General features: G+C 34.8%; 1 protein-coding gene across 2 annotated transcripts in view; it reads right to left on the bottom strand.

Annotated features, from left to right (window-relative positions):
• The window catches only part of crb (cell polarity complex component crumbs), a 99,950-nt gene that overhangs the window by 43,130 nt on the left and 37,276 nt on the right, over positions 1 to 19,544 (bottom strand). For both annotated transcript variants that reach the window (XM_085947107.1, XM_085947108.1), the window contains exons 2-6: positions 8,494 to 8,655; positions 3,694 to 3,902; positions 2,853 to 3,042; positions 2,218 to 2,314; positions 1,947 to 2,098 (exon numbers count right to left, since the gene is read on the bottom strand). In XM_085947107.1, coding sequence (XP_085803233.1) covers positions 1,947 to 2,098; positions 2,218 to 2,314; positions 2,853 to 3,042; positions 3,694 to 3,902; positions 8,494 to 8,655 — 810 coding nt within the window. The remainder of the gene's footprint in view (positions 1 to 1,946; positions 2,099 to 2,217; positions 2,315 to 2,852; positions 3,043 to 3,693; positions 3,903 to 8,493; positions 8,656 to 19,544) is intronic.

The following is a 19,544-nucleotide window of genomic DNA, read 5'->3' as shown; positions in this document are numbered from 1 at the left end:
TGACATATTTGAGATTGTTCACCTAAATATCTCGGCAACATCTGCACATTTTCAGTGAATAAATACGATTCAATTGCACATAGTCTGATTCTTATGTTCACTCACGACAACACGGATTTGGTGACTTCATGAATTGGTCCTAACAATAATATTTTATCCAAATGACCATTTTGGTGAATTTAAAATGATATCGACTGTGGAAAGGAAAAGGGGCGTAAGCCTCAGTTTTTGCAAAGTGGGTTTTATTTGTTATTAGCAAAGTATTCAACTCAATACATGGTATGCCCAAAGGATTTAAGCTGCAAATGACGAATTATTATGAAAATTTAGCTTTTAGTTTTTAGAAATGAAGGGCGTGTGAATTTTACGTCCAGGAAAAGGGGCTCAAACCACGTCAATGACATTATAAGTCGTTTAAGCAATCTTTTGTGGTAAGGAAAAGGGCGGTAAGCAACTTAAACCGTAAATGTATGAGGATAATGGCAGTTTTACTAAACGCTGACGGCCGGCTGGCTCAGGTATGAACCATAATGAAGATTAAGCCACCTAATAGTTTCGCTCGCTCGTTTGACAGTCCAACACGTTTTTCGACACTCTCCATTAAAATTCATTTAAAGTATACTAATCCAGTGAAAATGGCAATAGAAAGAAGTTAAAATATTCTTAAAATGTGTGGTGTTAACATGGATGGAATAAACAACACAAAGAAAAATGGTATGACCTTAAAATTACGCCTTGAAATTGTTATGCCGCACAAGTGAAGCGTCATCGTTAATTCTCTGTAAATTGTTATAAAACATTATGTTACAACTTATATTGTGTCTTAATCATTGGTTAATGATCTCTTGTTCATATTAGATGATAAAATTAATAAAATATTTGCTATATTTACTTCAAACACCGAGGTTATGTGACATGTCAAACACAATTCTAAACTGAACTTGGTCTTATGTACGCTTATATTTACGATTAAAATCATTGTAATGGACAAAAATTATAATTATGCACCGTATTATTTATAGTAATAACATAAATCTCGAGTAAAATGCGTTTTGTTTTAATTTGTTGTCAGAAGCCACTGATCAAAGTGACAAGTGATTGTCAAGAACCAAATACATCCGCAAATATTGGTTATTTGTTATAAGTATTGTAAATAACTAAGATTAGCTTGAATTAATATACTATGTCTATCTATATATAATAAAATATTTGCTATATTTACTATTATCATTATTACTATTATGTAATGATTATGTGTCATTTATGGTTTAATAAAATACTTTTTTTCTGAAAATAATAAATTATGATTGTTCTAATTTTAAACTTAATATAATTAAACCATAGGAAATGAAAAAATATTAAATAAACACCTAGTGAAACACTATAAAGAAATACATTCCCAAGAATTTAATTAAAAATAAGTGTGAAAAAAGGCTATTTGCTGCGTAAGTCCACTGTATTTTATGAATACGACATTTGAAATTGGTAAGGAAAAAGGATGTTACCATCATTTTTATCGGTTTTCCTGTAATAACTTACGTAATTAATGTCAGATTGGGAAAATAATACACCAAATTATTAATCATTATGCACTTTAAGTCTGTGTATATTTTTTATTTTGATTTTGACAGAAAATCATTGAAAAAACGTTTTTTGCTCCTCCTGTAAAATTTGCTTTGTGTGGATTACGCCCTTTTTCCTTTTTACAGTCGATATGAAAATGCGTTTACAATTATTAATATAAGAGATGCAGTTGAAAATAGTGAAGTTTGCTACAAATAAATCCGCAATGCGAAATGAAACACAGCCAATTTAAATAGTAGACCACAAGTAATTGTTTTCAGGTGATTCATATTATTGTATTATGGCTTCATATTAGTAGAGAAGGTTTTCTTCAACACGATCTCATCACGTTATCTACATTTATTATTAAAATAAAAATGTACCATGGAATCCTGGAGCACAGGTACATGTATAGTCTCCTTGTTTATTCTCCTCACAGAAACCTCCATTGGAGCAAGGGGATGATTTGCAAGGAGATCCATTTTCTATTTGGCAGTTGTTCCCCGAATACCGCTCCGTACAATGGCATTCGTATCTGAATTGGATAAAAGAAAAAATAGCAGTTAAGTCAGTGAAGAATTATATTTACAATGGAACAATATCAGATTGAGATTATTATATTATATAAGTAGAACTTCACTAATGTCAACTTACTTGTCTAATCTGGATATGCATACTCCGTGCCTCATACACGGTTCATTGTAGCAATAATCTACTGGCGGAGTGGTTAATACATCCTTCTTATCCACACCTACAAATAAAACAACATATTAAAATTGGTCTACATGCGTGGTGCATAACCAGCCATAGTATTCTTAGCTGCGCACTGACTAAATGATTATGACATTTTTCCTAGACTAGTTTTTCAGTAAAATACGGTGAAATACTTTCATCTGTTAATAATTATAACACCGCATTGATATTATGCCATATACTGTACTCTCTATTGCTCAGTGCACAGGGCATAATATAAGTGTTTTTGTTTTCCTTTCCGCTTCGGTATCAACTCCCTATCTCACTAGCACTGACACTGAGTTCCATTATAAAATATCTTCATACTGCAGAGAAGAGAATAAAATAATACATCAAGAATCAGGAGAAAATATATCATTATCTGAAACACATCAGGATATAGATAATTTGGCCATATTGAATGTAACGTTGATCAACATAAACCATATTAAGATAACAATATTAGTTACCGTTTAATTTTAATTTTTGCATTAATTGATATAGTGCAACTGGAATCAGATATTTCGTTGCTGCTTGAAATATTAGGGGAGTCTTACACTTGTCAGTAGTTAGTGGACACCTTCCGAAGACAACATTGTGTGGATGATGTAGCGAAACGTTGAAGACAATGCTGGGTCCCTCCATCATGCAGCCGCTGAACATGTTACCAACCACCAGCGCCGTTGAGTCTTCCTTCACTTCGGGAAAGTTCAGCACGTCCGCATTGTACGTGGCATTTGCCACTATCTGTAAAATAAACATTAATATTTAGTTATTTAAAAAAGTGTAATGGTTTTGAAACAAAGTTATTTTAGTTAATTCTACTTTATTGTCGATGTAATGATTCAGAATTAACAAAAATAACTATATTTCAATACCATTTCCAATACCCAGTTCAATTAATAAAAAAGAATACTTATTACCACTTCTGGTCCGAGACAGCATGGACAGAGTAAAACTGACATAATATTACATTTGTTTATTTATCCAATCTTCAAGTCTTTTATATACTATGGCAAATATAAAATCAAAATATCGTATATCAAAATATAGAAGAAATAGAAGCTAAAATTAATCGCTGGTGAATTACAGATCAATTCGTGACTAGTGTATAATCATTTTATACACTACAATTTATTAAAACACTTTTTATTAAAAATAATGGTTGCAAGCATGAACCACAATTTGCCAACTTTTGACAGAAGATAGCACAAAAAGAATAAGAGTGAATGGACATGACGAAGTTGAGAAGCGGACATTTAAATATTAAAATTATTGCCAAAACATAAAACAGTATGCTTCTTAAAAAAAATAATCTAATACAGACTTGTTCGTATAAGTCACTGATGACTATAGTCAAGACTCAAGAGTATGGTTGATATAATATTGTTTACTAACCACAGAATGTCCGCTCTCATCGCTGAGCGTGAGTTGCGGATGCTTATAAAGTAGTCCGACGTAGTGCCATCTGTTGTCGAGTGGCCGTAGAGGCAATCGAGCCTCCACCTTCGGCCTGCCGGGGGCCTTCAATGTTAAAAGGACATAGTCCACCAGCGCTGACAGCTGGATCGAGTAACCATCGTAGCGCTGAGAAAAAAGCTCACCACCTGCGAGAGAAATATTTTGTCAATGCATGAATTAGTTTGGTTTGATATCATCGGAAAAAGTAAATGTTAGAAAATCATGAATGTCCTGGAACATAATACATATGCCTACATGGATAAATAAATAAAAATAAATATATAAAACATTAACAAGATATTTTTTGTTTTTCAATTTGTGTATGAGTCAGAGTATGGACCTAACAGGATGAGCAAGTGGCTGACATCCATTTCTCGTAAAAACAAAATCTGTTAATACAAACCTCCACCCTATGGAGGCTCTGTGATTCTATTAGGATCGGACATGGTCGGAAAAAAAAAATACATTATTTACGGCGGCTCTCGTGGTGCAGTGGGTAAGGCGCTCGCCTTCCACCCGAGAGTTCCTGGGTTCGATTCCCGGTCATGATAAAAACATTTATGTGTTTTTCTCAAAGCCTGGGTGTTTGTGATTGTTCAAAATTACTAACAACCACCTTGTACGAAAAAGCAAGGACATGGTTATTAATAATTCTAAAAAAAAAAAAAAAAGTACAAAACTGTGGCGTCCTGCGTTGGTAGAAAAACCATGCACTGCTTATATGCAACTGATAAAAGAAAGAAAAATAGAAAAAAGGAAGATCCTTTTTGACAGCTGTCCTATAAATTAGTTTTTTTCGCACGTCTAAAAAATGATACCTACCCAAATATTCAGTAGCATTCTGTATCAGATGTCTAAAGACTTTTATTGCATTTGTCCATTCATAAACTTTTCTATTTAGAGCGCTGATGGTATCATGTCGTGGACCCTAAGTGTAAGGGAGCGGAAGGCAATTAATACCTTCGAAATGTGGACAACAAGATGAACCAGTCAATCATCTAGAAACTCCAGGTAAAGGAATATCTCTCGACAATATGCCTGAGATGCATTGTGCAGTTTTTGGACATATTATTCAGTACGGACTGGAGAGACTGATGGTTTTTGGTAGTCTTCGCGGAAGGCGAAGCAGGAAGAGCATCAGCGCGCTGAAGCGAGCAAGTGAAGGAGCTTACTAGGGGTAGCCTTCATCATTTCATCACTCTGCCCTGATAGAAGCAACGGACCGAGAAGGTTGGATAGTTTTGGTTGCTCAGAAGTTGACTGAATTTCAAGGTGGTCATGATTCTCAGCCATGAGGGAGTTACCAAGAAGAGGGAAATAAAACTTTATATAGGTACTTAAGCGTCAATTACATTGAGCTTTTTTACGAGCTGTTTATTGGCGAATTTAAAAGCGGGCGGTTCAGCTACTGCGATTTGATGATTACACACAAAACTTTCCATTCGCTGATAAGCCACAAGCCAGCGAGCGATTTTGACGGAACGTAGTTCGTTTTTTTACCGGGAGGTCGCTACGCTCCATAACAATGTTTCCATTAAACGTCAAAAAGGTAAATTTCAAAATGAGTAGTTCGTTTTTCCACCACCATCGCTCTACTGCGCAGACGCAGTAAGCCCACACGCCGGCGTGTAGTGTGAAAAGTTGACCGGCTTTCAACTTTTCTCGGTGGAGTGTTTACAACCTGCTTATTAGCTTATTCGATGATTACACTGGGCGAATTTACAGACAGATTATAAATTTGCCAATAATCAGCTCGTAAAAAAGCTCAATGTAATTGACGCTTTACCAATAAACTTTTTATAAAATAAAATGTGTTAAAATATTTTAGATTTTAATTGAATTTTGAATATAATAATTTCAGACATAAATTGCTGGAAATAAGATGTGAAACCGAGAATTAAATGTACTAAAATAAAACAGGACTACAGAAACTAGGGAAAATGTGAATTCCGGGCACGTAAAGTCGTTAAGTACGAATACAATGGAAATTTATGAAACGAAATATTAAAAAAATCGGTAGAATTCAAACTCACATCTTTCACTTTCCGGGTGATGCCTCTTATCCATTAAGCTACTGATTCTACTGTTATTGTTGCGAATAGTCGCTAATGACTACGTTTTAACTTTGTAATTAATTGCAATTTTACATAGGTACCTCACATAGTGTAGTTATTAGAAATTATTCATAGGTAACAGTGAGAGTTTTTTTCTTACTCATGCGCTTATTAATAAATAAGAAACATCACCTGACAAGATGTAAGTTGGAGTGGCGCCCACTGGTTTAGGGAGGGGTTAGTTGTATTTTAAAAACGAACAAACACCATCTACACATTGTAGTCTTAGTTCAATGAAAACAAATACGTTTGACTGACAAAGTTTAGTGTGCACTATTTATGTCGGATCCAGACTACCTCCACCCTTCGTCACTGGTGCCCACTTGGTACATTTTTTTCTAGGATTTTGTACTTGTACCATGTCATATATTTTATTTCTGAGGTATTTCAAAATTACATAGGTATTTGTAGTCACAAAAATGTCAACACAGCTGGGAATCAAAAATTCAAATTGTGTTTGTGTTGATTGTACGAGGGTGGGTCAATAATTCATTAGAAAAAAGCATTAAAACAGTTTTTATTTTTGTATTTTTTTTTTATTTCTCAACATATACTCCTTGGAGCTCAATACACGTGGTTAGACGTTTCTCAATTTTTTTTAAACCGTCAGAAAAATAAGTTTTCGGAAGGTCCTCAAAATAAGCATTTGTCCGATCGATGACTTCTTCATTTGAAAAAAAACGTTGTCCACTTAGCCATTTTTTTAAGTTTGGGAAAAGGAAAGGAAAAAGTCACTGGGGGCTAAATCTGGCGAATACGGTGGGTGGTCGACCAATTCGAACTTCAATTCTTCAATTTTAGCCATTGATCGTAAACATGTTTGAACACGGGCATTGTCCTGATGAAAGAGGATTTTTTTCCTGTTTAAATGAGGCCATTTTTCTTCAATTTCGTTTTTTAGCTGGTCCAATAAAAATGCATAATAATCCCCTGTTATTGTTTTTCCTTTTTCCAAATAGTCAACGAAAACAATTCCACGTGCATCCCAAAATACAGTAGCCATAACCTTACCAGCTGATTTTACGGTTTTCGCCTTCTTTGGACATGGTTCGCCTTTCGCAATCCACTGCTTTGACTGTTCTTTCGTCTCGGGAGTATAGTGGTGTATCCATGTTTCATCTACAGTCACAAAGCGACGAAAAAATTCATCCGGATTGCGTTGCATGAGCGACAACAGGGCTTTAGAGGCCACCACTCTATTGCGTTTATTGTCGACTGTGAGCAAACGCGGCACCCATCTTGCAGAAACTTTTTTCATGCCCAATTTGTCATGTAAAATAGAAATGACGCTACCTTTTGAGATCCCTGTAACCTCAATTATCTCACTCAACTTTAATCTTCGGTCACTTAACACCATATCGTGGATTTTATTGATCATTTCTGGTGTAGTCACCTCTACAGGACGTCCTGAGCGTGGTTCATCTTTTGTTGATGTACGACCACGTTTAAATTCATTTAACCAGTTATAAATAGTTGCAAGTGAAGGAGCAGATATGCCGTGAACTAAATCCAACTCATTTTTTATTTCCTTTGCTGTTAACTCTTTTATATTAAAATGTTTAATAACAGCTCTAAACTCAATTTTCTCCATTTTTGTAAACAAGCAAATTTTTTATATTAAAATGTTTAATAACAGCTCTAAACTCAATTTTCTCCATTTTTGTAAACAAGCAAATTTTTTTTTTAAATGTACGAAAATAAAAAAACAACAACCCGACCAATCTGATTGAAACTTCGCAGCATACTGAATCGGTAGTGCCGCTGCATGAAAACAAACCGCTTACAGTACTAGTCGCGCCACCTGTCGGCTTTTCTAAGGACTTATTGACCCACCCTCGTATATAGTCAGTTTATTAATTTGTATTTATTTGATAATTTTCAGTCAAATACGTAAAACCAGTCCTGAACACAATTAAATAAGTGTTGTAATTAATACAAATGTCATGATGAAAAACATGAAAAAATCAAAAAGGACAGTCTTTACTCTCTACCAGTGATTCCCAACCATGTTCCTCCTTGGGGTTCCGTGAGCTATGTCAGAGGTTCCGCGATAATTAACAAGAGGTTGTGAAAAAGTGTAACTTACCTAAAACCTTTTTAGCAATAGAGTAAAAATAAGTTTAATGTGACCCAATTAAGTATTTTGTGGTTCGTCACCTATCAAGGCATTGTTTATAATATGTGCCTCTGGACCTCAATATGTGACAACCAGGTGGGGTTCCATAAATTTTAAAAATACTTCATGGGTTCCGCTAAGCAAACGAGGTTGGGAATCACTGCTCTACCAAATAACAAAGGTTGAAGAAAGCTGTGGCTACATACATCAACAATATTGTTATTCAGTCATATTTAGGTACTGTACAGTTGTTCTTATGACAGAAGCTAATTTAAAAAAAAAAATTATATACAAATTTACACTACACTGAATGTAACCCAGGTTACGTTTCTCGGCATCTTCAAATTAATAAATACAAGAACCCATAAGGACACATAACGATATAAACTCAATGGTTTGAAAAACCATTTCTAGAAAAAAGAAAAAACTGTTTACACGGAATTGTAGCGCCAATGATTGTGATAATATTTATATAAATTAATTAAGATAATAACATTGTGGACTTACCGACACAGGACCTGAAACTGAGGCCAGTATGCGACCGGAGAGAGATGTTGGTGAGCATCCGCAGGTACGAGGATCCGTTGAAGTACGCCTCGCGAGTGTCCGACGGGCCGACTGGACCGGATTGACCCCGCGGAAGAGGGTTTGCTACACCCGATAGGCAAACTGTGGAAAGAAACAAGAAAATTATGGATTAAGACAATATTTTATATCAAACACATCGATGTGTAAAGTTACGAAAGATTCAGCTCCGACAATTAATGGGTTGAAGAAAGCTAGCTGGAAATATTTCAATCACACTCAAAACTGTGTTAGATTACAAAAATTATTAAAAGTCGAGCATTAGTCACGATACTTTAATTAAACTATGTATGGGTGTAATAGGTAATCACCACTCGGTTCTGCTTTTGCTTCCAGAAGTCTAGTGATATCACGACGTAAAGTCCTCGTGAGTATGTTTAAGTATAAAGTATGAACTGAGGCAAGAGTTGTTGGTATAATTCTGGATTATAGATTTCGATTAAAAAGTATTTCGTGGTTATCCAAAATTGCATGCCTTAACTCCGTCGACAAATTATTCACAAAATTAAATGAAATACAAAGAAAAAACGTTAAATATTTTCGGTCTCGCAAGTCGCCAATTTGGGTCTCAGCTGTTGAGATTTTCTATAATTTTCCGAAGAACCGGTATTGGTAGTTTATTTTTCGTTGTCGACTTGTTTCACTTTTTTTTATTTAATATTATCGACCGAGTGTTCTTGATGGGAGTTGATTTTATAACTACCACTATTTATAGTGTTTACTACCTTCTAATTTTATTCATAATGTCGTCGTTTTACAATAATATACATGAAACCTAAACATGTAGGAAAGCCAATCATGGGTCGCGAATAATCTAACGACACATAATTATGTAAATGTACACATTTTAAAGAGTTGAAATAATTATAGTATGACTAGCTGACCAGGCAAACGTTGTTCTGCCATATAAATTATTTCTAGTGAATATTTTGGTTGTTAAATAAAAAGTAACAAATGTATCGTAAGTGTGTGGGGATGGGATCTATGACAGAAAGAGGAATAGAGCACTGTAGACGATGACCGCCGATAAAAACAAAAAAACATCAACCATTCATTTTCTCAATTCAAAATGAGTAATGATGTTCATAATGAATGAATTACCTGTGACAGGATCTCGTTGTTTAATGTTTATGCAATATCCGTCTTGTCCCTTCCAGAAAATTAGCGGATATTGGAGAGCGTCGTATGAACGGTGTGTGTCAGCGATGAACTCCAGATTATTGTTTCTTCTTCGAATCACGATTTCTCGCGTCGATGTGCGGTCGCCAACCATGATTCCAGCAATGTCGTCAACAACAGTCGCATTGAATCGACGTACGTACTCTCCAGCTGGTGTTTTATCAGGATTGATGACAATAGCGTGATTGTCACTTTGCAATTCGTGCATGTGTGCTTTGAAGAATTTCAATAATTCATTGTGCTCATTCAACAGGGCGTCCAGTTCGCCGACGATGCGCCTGGCATTAGGCGAATTGAGGCTATTGTAGCCGCAACGTGCATCCACATGATTGATGTGAAATTAAATTTAAGATTAAAAATGTATGTGGTTCGTTTGGCATTAGCAGCAATGAGCCTACTTTGTGGTATACTTGACCTTTGATTTTGAACGTAGAATGGAATTGTTGACCATTTGCCGCAGTATTGTGAACTATTTCTGTTGCTCCGGACGAAGTCATTTGGAAGCATGAATTGAATGTGCGAATGGACTTCAGGAACAGGTTTGAATCTGGAACCGTGCCAATGAGCAAGCTGTTCAATAGTTCTGTTGTTTCTCAATTTCTGGTAGTTGCACTTTTCCTGATGCGCAACACATCCCGGCTGACTCATGTTTGAATTTGAGCGCATGACAATGGGGACATTCTTTGTCCATAGCACCAATCAGCACTTTCGGATGAGCGGAATATTCAATATCTGGCTCGTACTCGAATGCGAGACGAAAGAACGAAGCGGATGTAAATGTTCGATGTACTTGTTGGTGTTGTCGGTCATTTGCTCTGCGTGTGTTAACTACGAACCGGCGCGCTTGGCTCCGTTCCAATTGTCGTTGTTGATTTCGTTCAGCTCGTGCCTCTTGTGATTGAGATGCACGCAATTGCGACATGCTTACACGCACGTTTTTGTTATCTTGTTGGATTTGTTCGTCTGTTCTTTCTACTCTACTATTTCGCATGTTTGTTGCTTTATTCGTTCGACGGCCCAAATGGCCCCCCTTGCGTCTTGCTGGCATTGTGCACTGTAATACACGCACCTAAAAATAGATAAATTAAAATAAATCGTACAAAATTTTGCACGCACTGCGTTGTGATTTGCCGAATGAAATGTCAAAATGACGCGACGCTTCTCTTGAATTCTTCTCGGACGTAGTGCCATCTGTTATTCAACCACATAAATAATTTCGTTCTGTTTGAAATACGAACGACGGTTATATTTGTTCATACAAAAATAATAAAATCGCGATTAAAAAATGGGAGGATAGGGGTAGGAAAGTGAAAATTTGAGGTTATAAGTATTTTTTTTATGCCAAATAATAAAAAAAATACAAAAAAAAATTGTCAAAAAAATAAAAGAAAAATTTTCTGGATAGAGATACCCTAATCACCTAGCGGTATGAAATATACTTGTTGACCTATTCTCATACCTAACAAATATACATCAAAAAATTCATAAAAATCGGTCGAGCCATTTCGGAGGAGTTCGACCACAAACATCGTGACACGAGATTTTTATATATATAGAGATTGGCATCGCTATATCCACTGACTTTAAAATATAATCAAAGATTACGAGCCAGTTGTAATTAAGTATTAAATTAATAGTTTTTTTTTCTCAATTTGTGAAATTTAGGAGACCTCGCTACTTTTGTCATAATAATATATAAGTACCTAATAGGAATTGTAACTTGTAGATTGTTTTACTTCTTGAATAAACCGATAGTATTTCCTAATTTATTTTTTCGTATAAATGATTCTTCCTCATTCATTAACGAGGGAAAATGTGTATTTTAAGTGAGTATTTTTTAAATTAACTATCTAGATTACTAGATTTTTTAATGTATTGGATAGGGAATAGTTACTAATCGTGAAAATTCTGTCCGAGATTGCAGTCCATGGTATGTATTCATTTTTATATATTTTTGTTATTGTTAAAAAGTTTTCACGATTTTCGCAGGTTGTTATGATTTCATAAGAAATGCCAAATTCAAATATTATTTCATTACCACGAAAATATATACTGCCCTAGTTTTCAATGCTGAAATTGAATGTCAACTAAAAATAAAATAAGCGATCATTCATCAATAATATAACATTAGATTTGTGTCGCAAGCTGGCCTACAAATGAACAAACACAAGCGAAAAATGTTATAATTCCAGAAACACGATTGGGTTTGTTTGTTTAATCCGCAATAGGTACCTACGCAACATCGATACAAGCCATAGAAGTTTTTGTGTAATAATGAAATTATACCAAGTAATAAAATAACCATCATTCCAGTATCTGACTAACCACTCGGTTTCGAGCGTCGTGGGAATATAAATGACAAAAAATATTAGAAACTCGATATTACGATTGTATTTTGTATTTCTCTGCGACAGGCTCATCATTTCATTTCCCAGTGTGACGTATTATGTCAGTTATGTATAGCCTCACATGCCATGATATTGTGACGTTTCACATGATTGGAGCGTGCAGGTGGGAAAATACGCAAGAAAATTTATTTTATCTACTTACCTCATACTATTCAATAATAAATATTAAGTAAGTATATAAAGAATTAGAATTATTTATTGTCGATAAAATTGACTTACGCCTTGGCGATTCCCAAACGTTCTGGGATATGTAACAACGAATGTGGGATTGGGAAGCATACAATTTCTTTCATACCAAACATGACATTATGTTTTTACCGGTAGGCGGTACTTGATGCCGGGATCAGGATTGAAAATTTAGCACTAGAATGCAATTCTTATACGGAACAGGTTTTGTCTCACAAGATAAAAAAAAAACTAATCCAAAAACGGTTTCGTGTAATTTGGTAGTAGAAACCATGTACATATAAAAAATGTGGCGATGTTTTACCTGTCGCTATAACGTGTAAACTGTAAAGCATAATCCAGACATAAAATAATACCTACACGGCGAAAAACAAAAATACAAGTACATGATAATATTAATCAGAACAATATATTAAAAATGCTGGTAAATATTCGGATAGAACTGATTCGCGGTGTACCTCGGTCTGGATAAGGAGCGGTAGAATAATACAAAACCTTTTCTTGCTCTACCAATCACCATTATTTCTCGATAGGTATAAATAAGAGTCAAAGTTGATTCCATGACATTGGTTCATTGTTTTTTGGGGTGCTAGAGATTTTTATATCTAATATTTGCCGTTGAAAAGGACATCCTTTTAAAGCATTTCGTCAAAAAGTCGAAACCGGTTTTTATTCTCCTATTATTCAGTCTAAATCAATACAGATTTCCGAATCTCGTGAATTAAAATATTCGAATTCTCGAGATAAGAATTTCAAAATTTGAATCTTTAAAAAACGATAATCAACTTTCAATATTTCTCAAAACATGTTGAGACGAGAAATCTCAACTTGAGATCAAATCTCAAAGACCAACTTGAGGTTGTGCTCCTGTAGGTATTTACTGATGCAACAAGAAATTACAACTGTCGAACGATTTCGAGGTTAAAAATATCGATGAGAGAAACGCTGGACCCACTCCGCCACCAAAAGATTAAATGAAAAAAGCTGAAATGTGAAAAATGTGACAGAAGTGTAGATGTTTGGTGTAATATTTCGTTTTATATAACACTCGATTACCGACACCACACGGATTACATGTATTCTGCGGAATATACCTAGTTTAGGAAACACTGCATTAGCTGATGCTGCTAAGGTAGTGAACGTGAACCTATTATGACACTAGTGGCATAGAGTGACGCTTGTCAGACATGGTACGAGATACATTTTCGATATCAAATTATTTGTTGGGAAAGATTTTTATGTCGATCTACCTTTGTATTATTATCAAGACTACAAAGGGCGTAAGACCCTCAACAAAAAAAATAAGAAAGTTCTAGAAGTTGTGGACAAATAAAATGTCCACGTTCTTCAATATTATGAACCTGTAGTTAGCTGTCAAAATATCGAGAAATAAAAGCGACAATCCTCTGGTTTTATACCTAGGTACGATGTTATAGCTATTTTTCATTCACTTCGCAATTATATCGATAATACATAGGTACATTCACAAAAACAATTTTAGAGAAAATATGAAATATATCGAAGTGTAAAAATAATTATAGAATAACAAAAATATATGGCATTTTCACCTATTAAATATATAACATTTCGAACTAATAACGTGGAGCGACTTGAAACTTTCTATACCTATGTAGGTAGTGTGAGTGAACATTTAATATCACGCAAAAACATAATTGCGCATTTGAAGCGAATTTTGAGTGTCCATTTAAATTTGAATGTCCAACTAATGAGACAATTTATTTACTTCAAAAATTGTTGGACCTTTATAACGTAACTGTTATTTTCTTAAATATAATTCACTCTGAATCTTCGATCTGCCGTCACGATACTTTAAATATGTCATTATAAAATCAATAAATAAAAATCGGACTCAGCGCCCCCTGAAAACTGCCGCATGAGTGTTTCGCACTCTTCACGACCTCTTGGATCTCTTGTAACTCGACATAATGATATTACAGAAGAAATCAACAAGAGAATCATGTCTGCGAATAAATGCTACTTTGGTCTGTCAAGACATTTTAAGTCCCGCTTACTATCTCGCCGAACTAAAAGCACTTATAAATATAATATACTATAAATACACTTATAAAGCCAGTGCAAACCTGGACATTAACTCTGCGAAATGAACGAGCCCTGAACATCTTTGAAAGAAAAATTCTCCGCCGTATATATGGACCGACCAGGGATGGCACCAATTGGAGGAGAAGATATAATGCTGAGCTCTACGGGCTGTACGAAGATAGCAGCGCAGTTCAATCAATTAAGACTGGGAGACTGCGATGGCTAGGTCATGTGCACCGTATGAATGACAATGTACCAGCAAAGAGAGTGATGTCCAGCAATCCAATAGGACGTAGAAGAAGAGGGAGGCCAAAGATTCGCTGGTTAGATGGAGCTGCCAGTGACTGCCGTATTCTGGGGGTACCAAATTGGAAAGCGGCCAAACTGGATATGGACAGGTGGAGGGAGCTGTTGGAGGAGGCCAGGACCCACACCGGGTTGTCGCGCCCCTGATGATGATGATGATGGGTGTTTCGCACCCCTAACACACCCGCTTGGCGCCTCCCTATGTTCTAGCATGAAAATAATGAAAACATATCGATAATTTATAAACTATTACATTCAAATTAAATTTAAGAAATCACATTATATCGTGCATTTGAGGGCAGTCGATTTGATCGCCGCGGATGAATTCAAATGAATTCAAATGATTTCGCGACAATTGCATGGCCGTAATCTTAATATTTTATAATCATGTTGTCTCGTCATATCTCAAACAGTTATAAACGCATCTAACATGTTTATAATATAGGTATACATATTAAATATCGCATAAAGTAGACAATCGAAAGCATTTGTGTGTAAGTAATATTATTAGTGATGGTAATAAAATAATAATGCTAACTAGTTATGCATCAATAAAATTGATTACACGATAATCGTCAATCCAGTGCATTTTCTATTATCTATTAATATATTTTCGTTTTTTTTTTAAATCTAATTTCACTCACCTAGTCAGTATGTTTACAATCTGCATAGGTAGCTAGGTACACTAATCAACAACCTCAGTAGCGTTCCCTTCAAATGGATAAGTAAATCATATTTAAGCCAGACAACGTAATGAAATATACAAGTCGGTACTGTCCAATGTTGTTAATTTTTCATGCCATTTCTACTGTATCGTAGGGGAAGATCGTCTATACAATAATTGTTATCTCAAATGTGCGTAGATTTGGTCTATTTACAATAGGTAGGTTCGATACTTTCATACGTCGGCCGAAGTCTTCTTTACCAGGAGTTATAAACTATGTACACAAATTGCTGTACATATTTGGATTTCAACGTTAATTAAAGTCACTGAAGACTAATAAATTGTAGGTACTTTAAGATAATATAGAAAACACTAAGGGTATGGGCTAAATTATTTGGGAATTACCAACGATATGCATGCTTTTTTTTATTAAAGACATTCAACAAAAAATACGTATTGATGGATTGAATTGAATAGTTTTATATTGTTAAAAGTTTATTGTGTGCGTCACTGGCCGTGGCACAGCTGATGCGAAACCTCCCAGCCGAATGGGCATCGGGAATTTTTAATCATTGTAAGTTTTGCATAAGTCAGGCAATTTAAGTTAAATGGCCACCTATTATAACAAGGCACACTTCACAACTAGACCAGAAACAAAGGAGGCGTGCGTTGCGATAATAATGGAGCTTTTGCATTTTCGCAAAGCAATCTATCACCATAAATAATGAAACTACAGCATATCTGCGAAAACGAATGCATTCGAAAGTGTTTATTTCATGATTGATTGTATAATATGTATAGCAATGCTAATCTCACATTTAAAACTTTACGATTCACGATCATACGGATTAATTACTAAGCGCAACTAATACAGCAGCTAATCTAAATTTTAATAACTGTATGCCAACAAACAGGGAAATTGATTTGATTAACATTTAGAATTAGCTTATAATAAGGGATTCTCGATTTCGCAAGCATTCCTATACGGCAGATGCCCATCGAATATTCTACTCGTAAGTCTATCCGAAAATATGAAAACACCTTTAATTATAACTTATAACTAAAAAATCTTTCAAGTAAGTGAAAATGAGTTCATTATTTAAATGAGAATAATAATGTATTATTTGGCTTAGTTGTTATTGTAGGACTTGGTTTTGTTAGGCTGTCATTATGTAACCTTACTTCCGCTTCTTACCTCGACGAATAATCAATGGGTACCTACCTATCGTATCATTTTTCGCGATTAGGACGCCGTACACCAGAATCCTAACAATATGGAAGATGGGCTATGTTTGGAAATGTTAAGTCGATTTATTCAATTAACATAATCAAATATCAACTTTTTACTCTGAGCAGCGTTCGCTGTCTGACTAACTCAAAAATTTCCGATAGACTTAAAAGTTCGCATTCTAATATCATTATAATAGTACACACTCTAGTGAATTGCCTCTACAACGGTCACGAAATGTTGAAGAAAGAATACACGGTGACATATTTGGTGAAATACAATATTTGGCAGGTACTTTTAAATGTTTGGTTTTTCGTGTCCAGATGTTCAATTTTTATTTCATTACTCTAATCTAATGGTTTAATATTAAGCCCTCAAACGACCAAATAAGTTGGAATTAGAAACGATTTTGAACTAAATTTTTTTTTGACCACTTTGATAATCTTGAAATTCTCGCGCGGCTTCCAGAGGGACAACATTAAAAATAGAGGTAATCTTTCAGAAGTGGACGCAACGCCCGTCAGTATTTGAAGCTGAAGTTTATTTTGATAAGATGTATACGTTAGATATAATAATAAATATTGAAGTCCGTTGCAGCTATAGAAATGAAGGAAATCTGCGTAAAAATAAACAACTCTGTGATTCATTTAAGCGGAAAACATTCAGTGCCATTATTTCAAAATCAGTATAGTAATAGTAGAGTAATAGTAGAGTACGGCGAGGATGTTATATTCATTTTACTGATATTGATACTGCACAGGTGAGATAATAATATGACATATTATCATACTGCACAACCTGTGTTGAATATTAATGCCAGTGACGCACGAAAATACCACAAGACGCGTGTAATGCATCACACGAATTCAGTAGCGTGTTAAAAAGTGGGAGCAGAAAATGTTTGTATGTACATATAGGTATAATATTTTTGCTCGTCTTTGTTCTTTGCCATCTCGTCAACCATAAAATCGACTTTTTGGCCTTACTGTAAATGGTGTTAATTTAAGCAACAACCGTATCGTGGGTATTCTGCGAATAAGCATTAAGTCAAAAATACTAGTTTTGAGATAATCGAGTTTGAAAGTTTGGACGGTCTTAACTTGTTTTATATATATAAAAGGCAAATTCCTTTCTGCGATATTGCTTTGAGTATGACTTAGTGCAGTTTCGCACGCAGAATTTTGTGAATATAGCCTGAGAATAAGAGAAGCAAAATGCACTAAGTCGTTTTAGTGCCTTTTCTCTGAATTGATGATGTCTTTTTGATATGACTGTGTGTGTTTTTGTAGACTATACAGCGTACTCTTAATAAGATTACCTCATCATTAAGTCAAAACAGCAAAATTTTGACTTAGTGCTTTTTTGCAGAATACCCACGGTATGAGAATAGTGGAAATATCATAATAATTAGTGTGTTCAGGAATTAGTAAGTTACCGCTCATGCAAAAGTACATAATATAGTAGTGGAAAGAATAAATGACCATTTCCGCTATACGGAGAACCTATGTTAAAATTCACGAGGATTCGTTATTTGAGATTCCGTTCAGGTTCAGTCCCTACATAAAGGGTAGTATAGCGCCAATAAAACCAAAACAACTCTATAAAACTGTCATGCGTTCAGTATTAACGTAGATACCCATATATTTCTCAGAATTATGGGCACTATGCAAACGGGATGAGAAAAAGCTAGATATCATTGAGAGGACAGTCCTGACACATGTTTTTAAAATATATGTAGATTGTGTTGAATCGGTGATCTTGAGGATACTTATTAATAGACAAACGTCGACACTGGATCGTTCGGGATAGACAAAGTTTTTGAATGATGCCAATAAAATGTTGATAATGGTAAAAATTAGCAAGGATGTCAGAACATTGTAAATACCTATGTACTGGATTCCGATACCTATATTGAATATTGATGAAGCATTATCTATTCTAATTAGTAAGCAATACATTCTAAACGGTTATAATACCGACTTCAAAAGTTCCGTTATGAAAAACCAAGGTTTACAAAACACAAGAAAAACTACTGCGGAAATGTCTGGTGCTGTTAACAAAACGCGAGAGTGAAAGACAGGTAGATAACAATATACCTATCTTAGAAAATGGAAACCAAAAAACTTATTTTTTGCATTTTACTTGTATAACCTAATTACTAAATGAAGGAGATACTTCGCGCCTTTTAACGGCAGAAACATAATCAACTAACTGATCGAATTGATTAAAAAAAAAATCTTTTCAATTCGTAGCACTCCACTGGAGTAAGTGCAACATTCAATGCAATTTAATAAAGCGATAGTGTGCAATCGGCGTTTAATTGTTTTTAATTCAATACAAAACAAGGAAAAGTAACGTTTGCAAGTTTAGTAAAGTAAGTCAACAATATTGTCGCAAGACATGCAATGGATGTCAATGTCAACGAATATTTACGAACAAATCGATACCATGTAATTGGATAAGTCAAGTTGGTTCAAACTTTCCGAACCTCAGCTCTATTTAAATAGTTTACATTTACAACGATATTGGTTGAGATATTTATATCTACTAAATACCTAACTAAATAATGTATGGAATTGTAATAATGATATATGTATTCGACAATATTAGCCCACTTTTATTTTTAACCTCTGTGGTGTAGATACGTAACTTGTCTTCGTTTAGGATTGTATTCGATTACACATTTTTTATGTATATCTACTTACCCATATCGATACCAAACTACCTTGATTAGTTGATTACACACCGATTTCTTTGTTTATTTTTGGCGATTGCTGTCATTATAGAATTAGAATTACATAGTGGAAGAAAACTGATACACTGATACCGTCGACTATTGAATATATTATAGCCGCAGTTACGGAGGAATATCATCACCGCATTGCCATTATATCCTAATAAGGAACATCTTCTTTTTTTCATGGAACATAACAATTGTTTT

The sequence above is a fragment of the Rhyacophila brunnea genome, unplaced genomic scaffold, assembly GCF_057557595.1.
Source record: "Rhyacophila brunnea isolate RB1 unplaced genomic scaffold, BYU_Rbru_1.0 scaffold_2, whole genome shotgun sequence".
In the NCBI taxonomy this organism is placed as follows: Eukaryota; Metazoa; Arthropoda; class Insecta; order Trichoptera; family Rhyacophilidae; genus Rhyacophila; species Rhyacophila brunnea.
The sequence above is the reverse complement of the archived record's forward strand: the minus strand, read 5'-3'. Positions and strand labels throughout refer to the sequence as shown.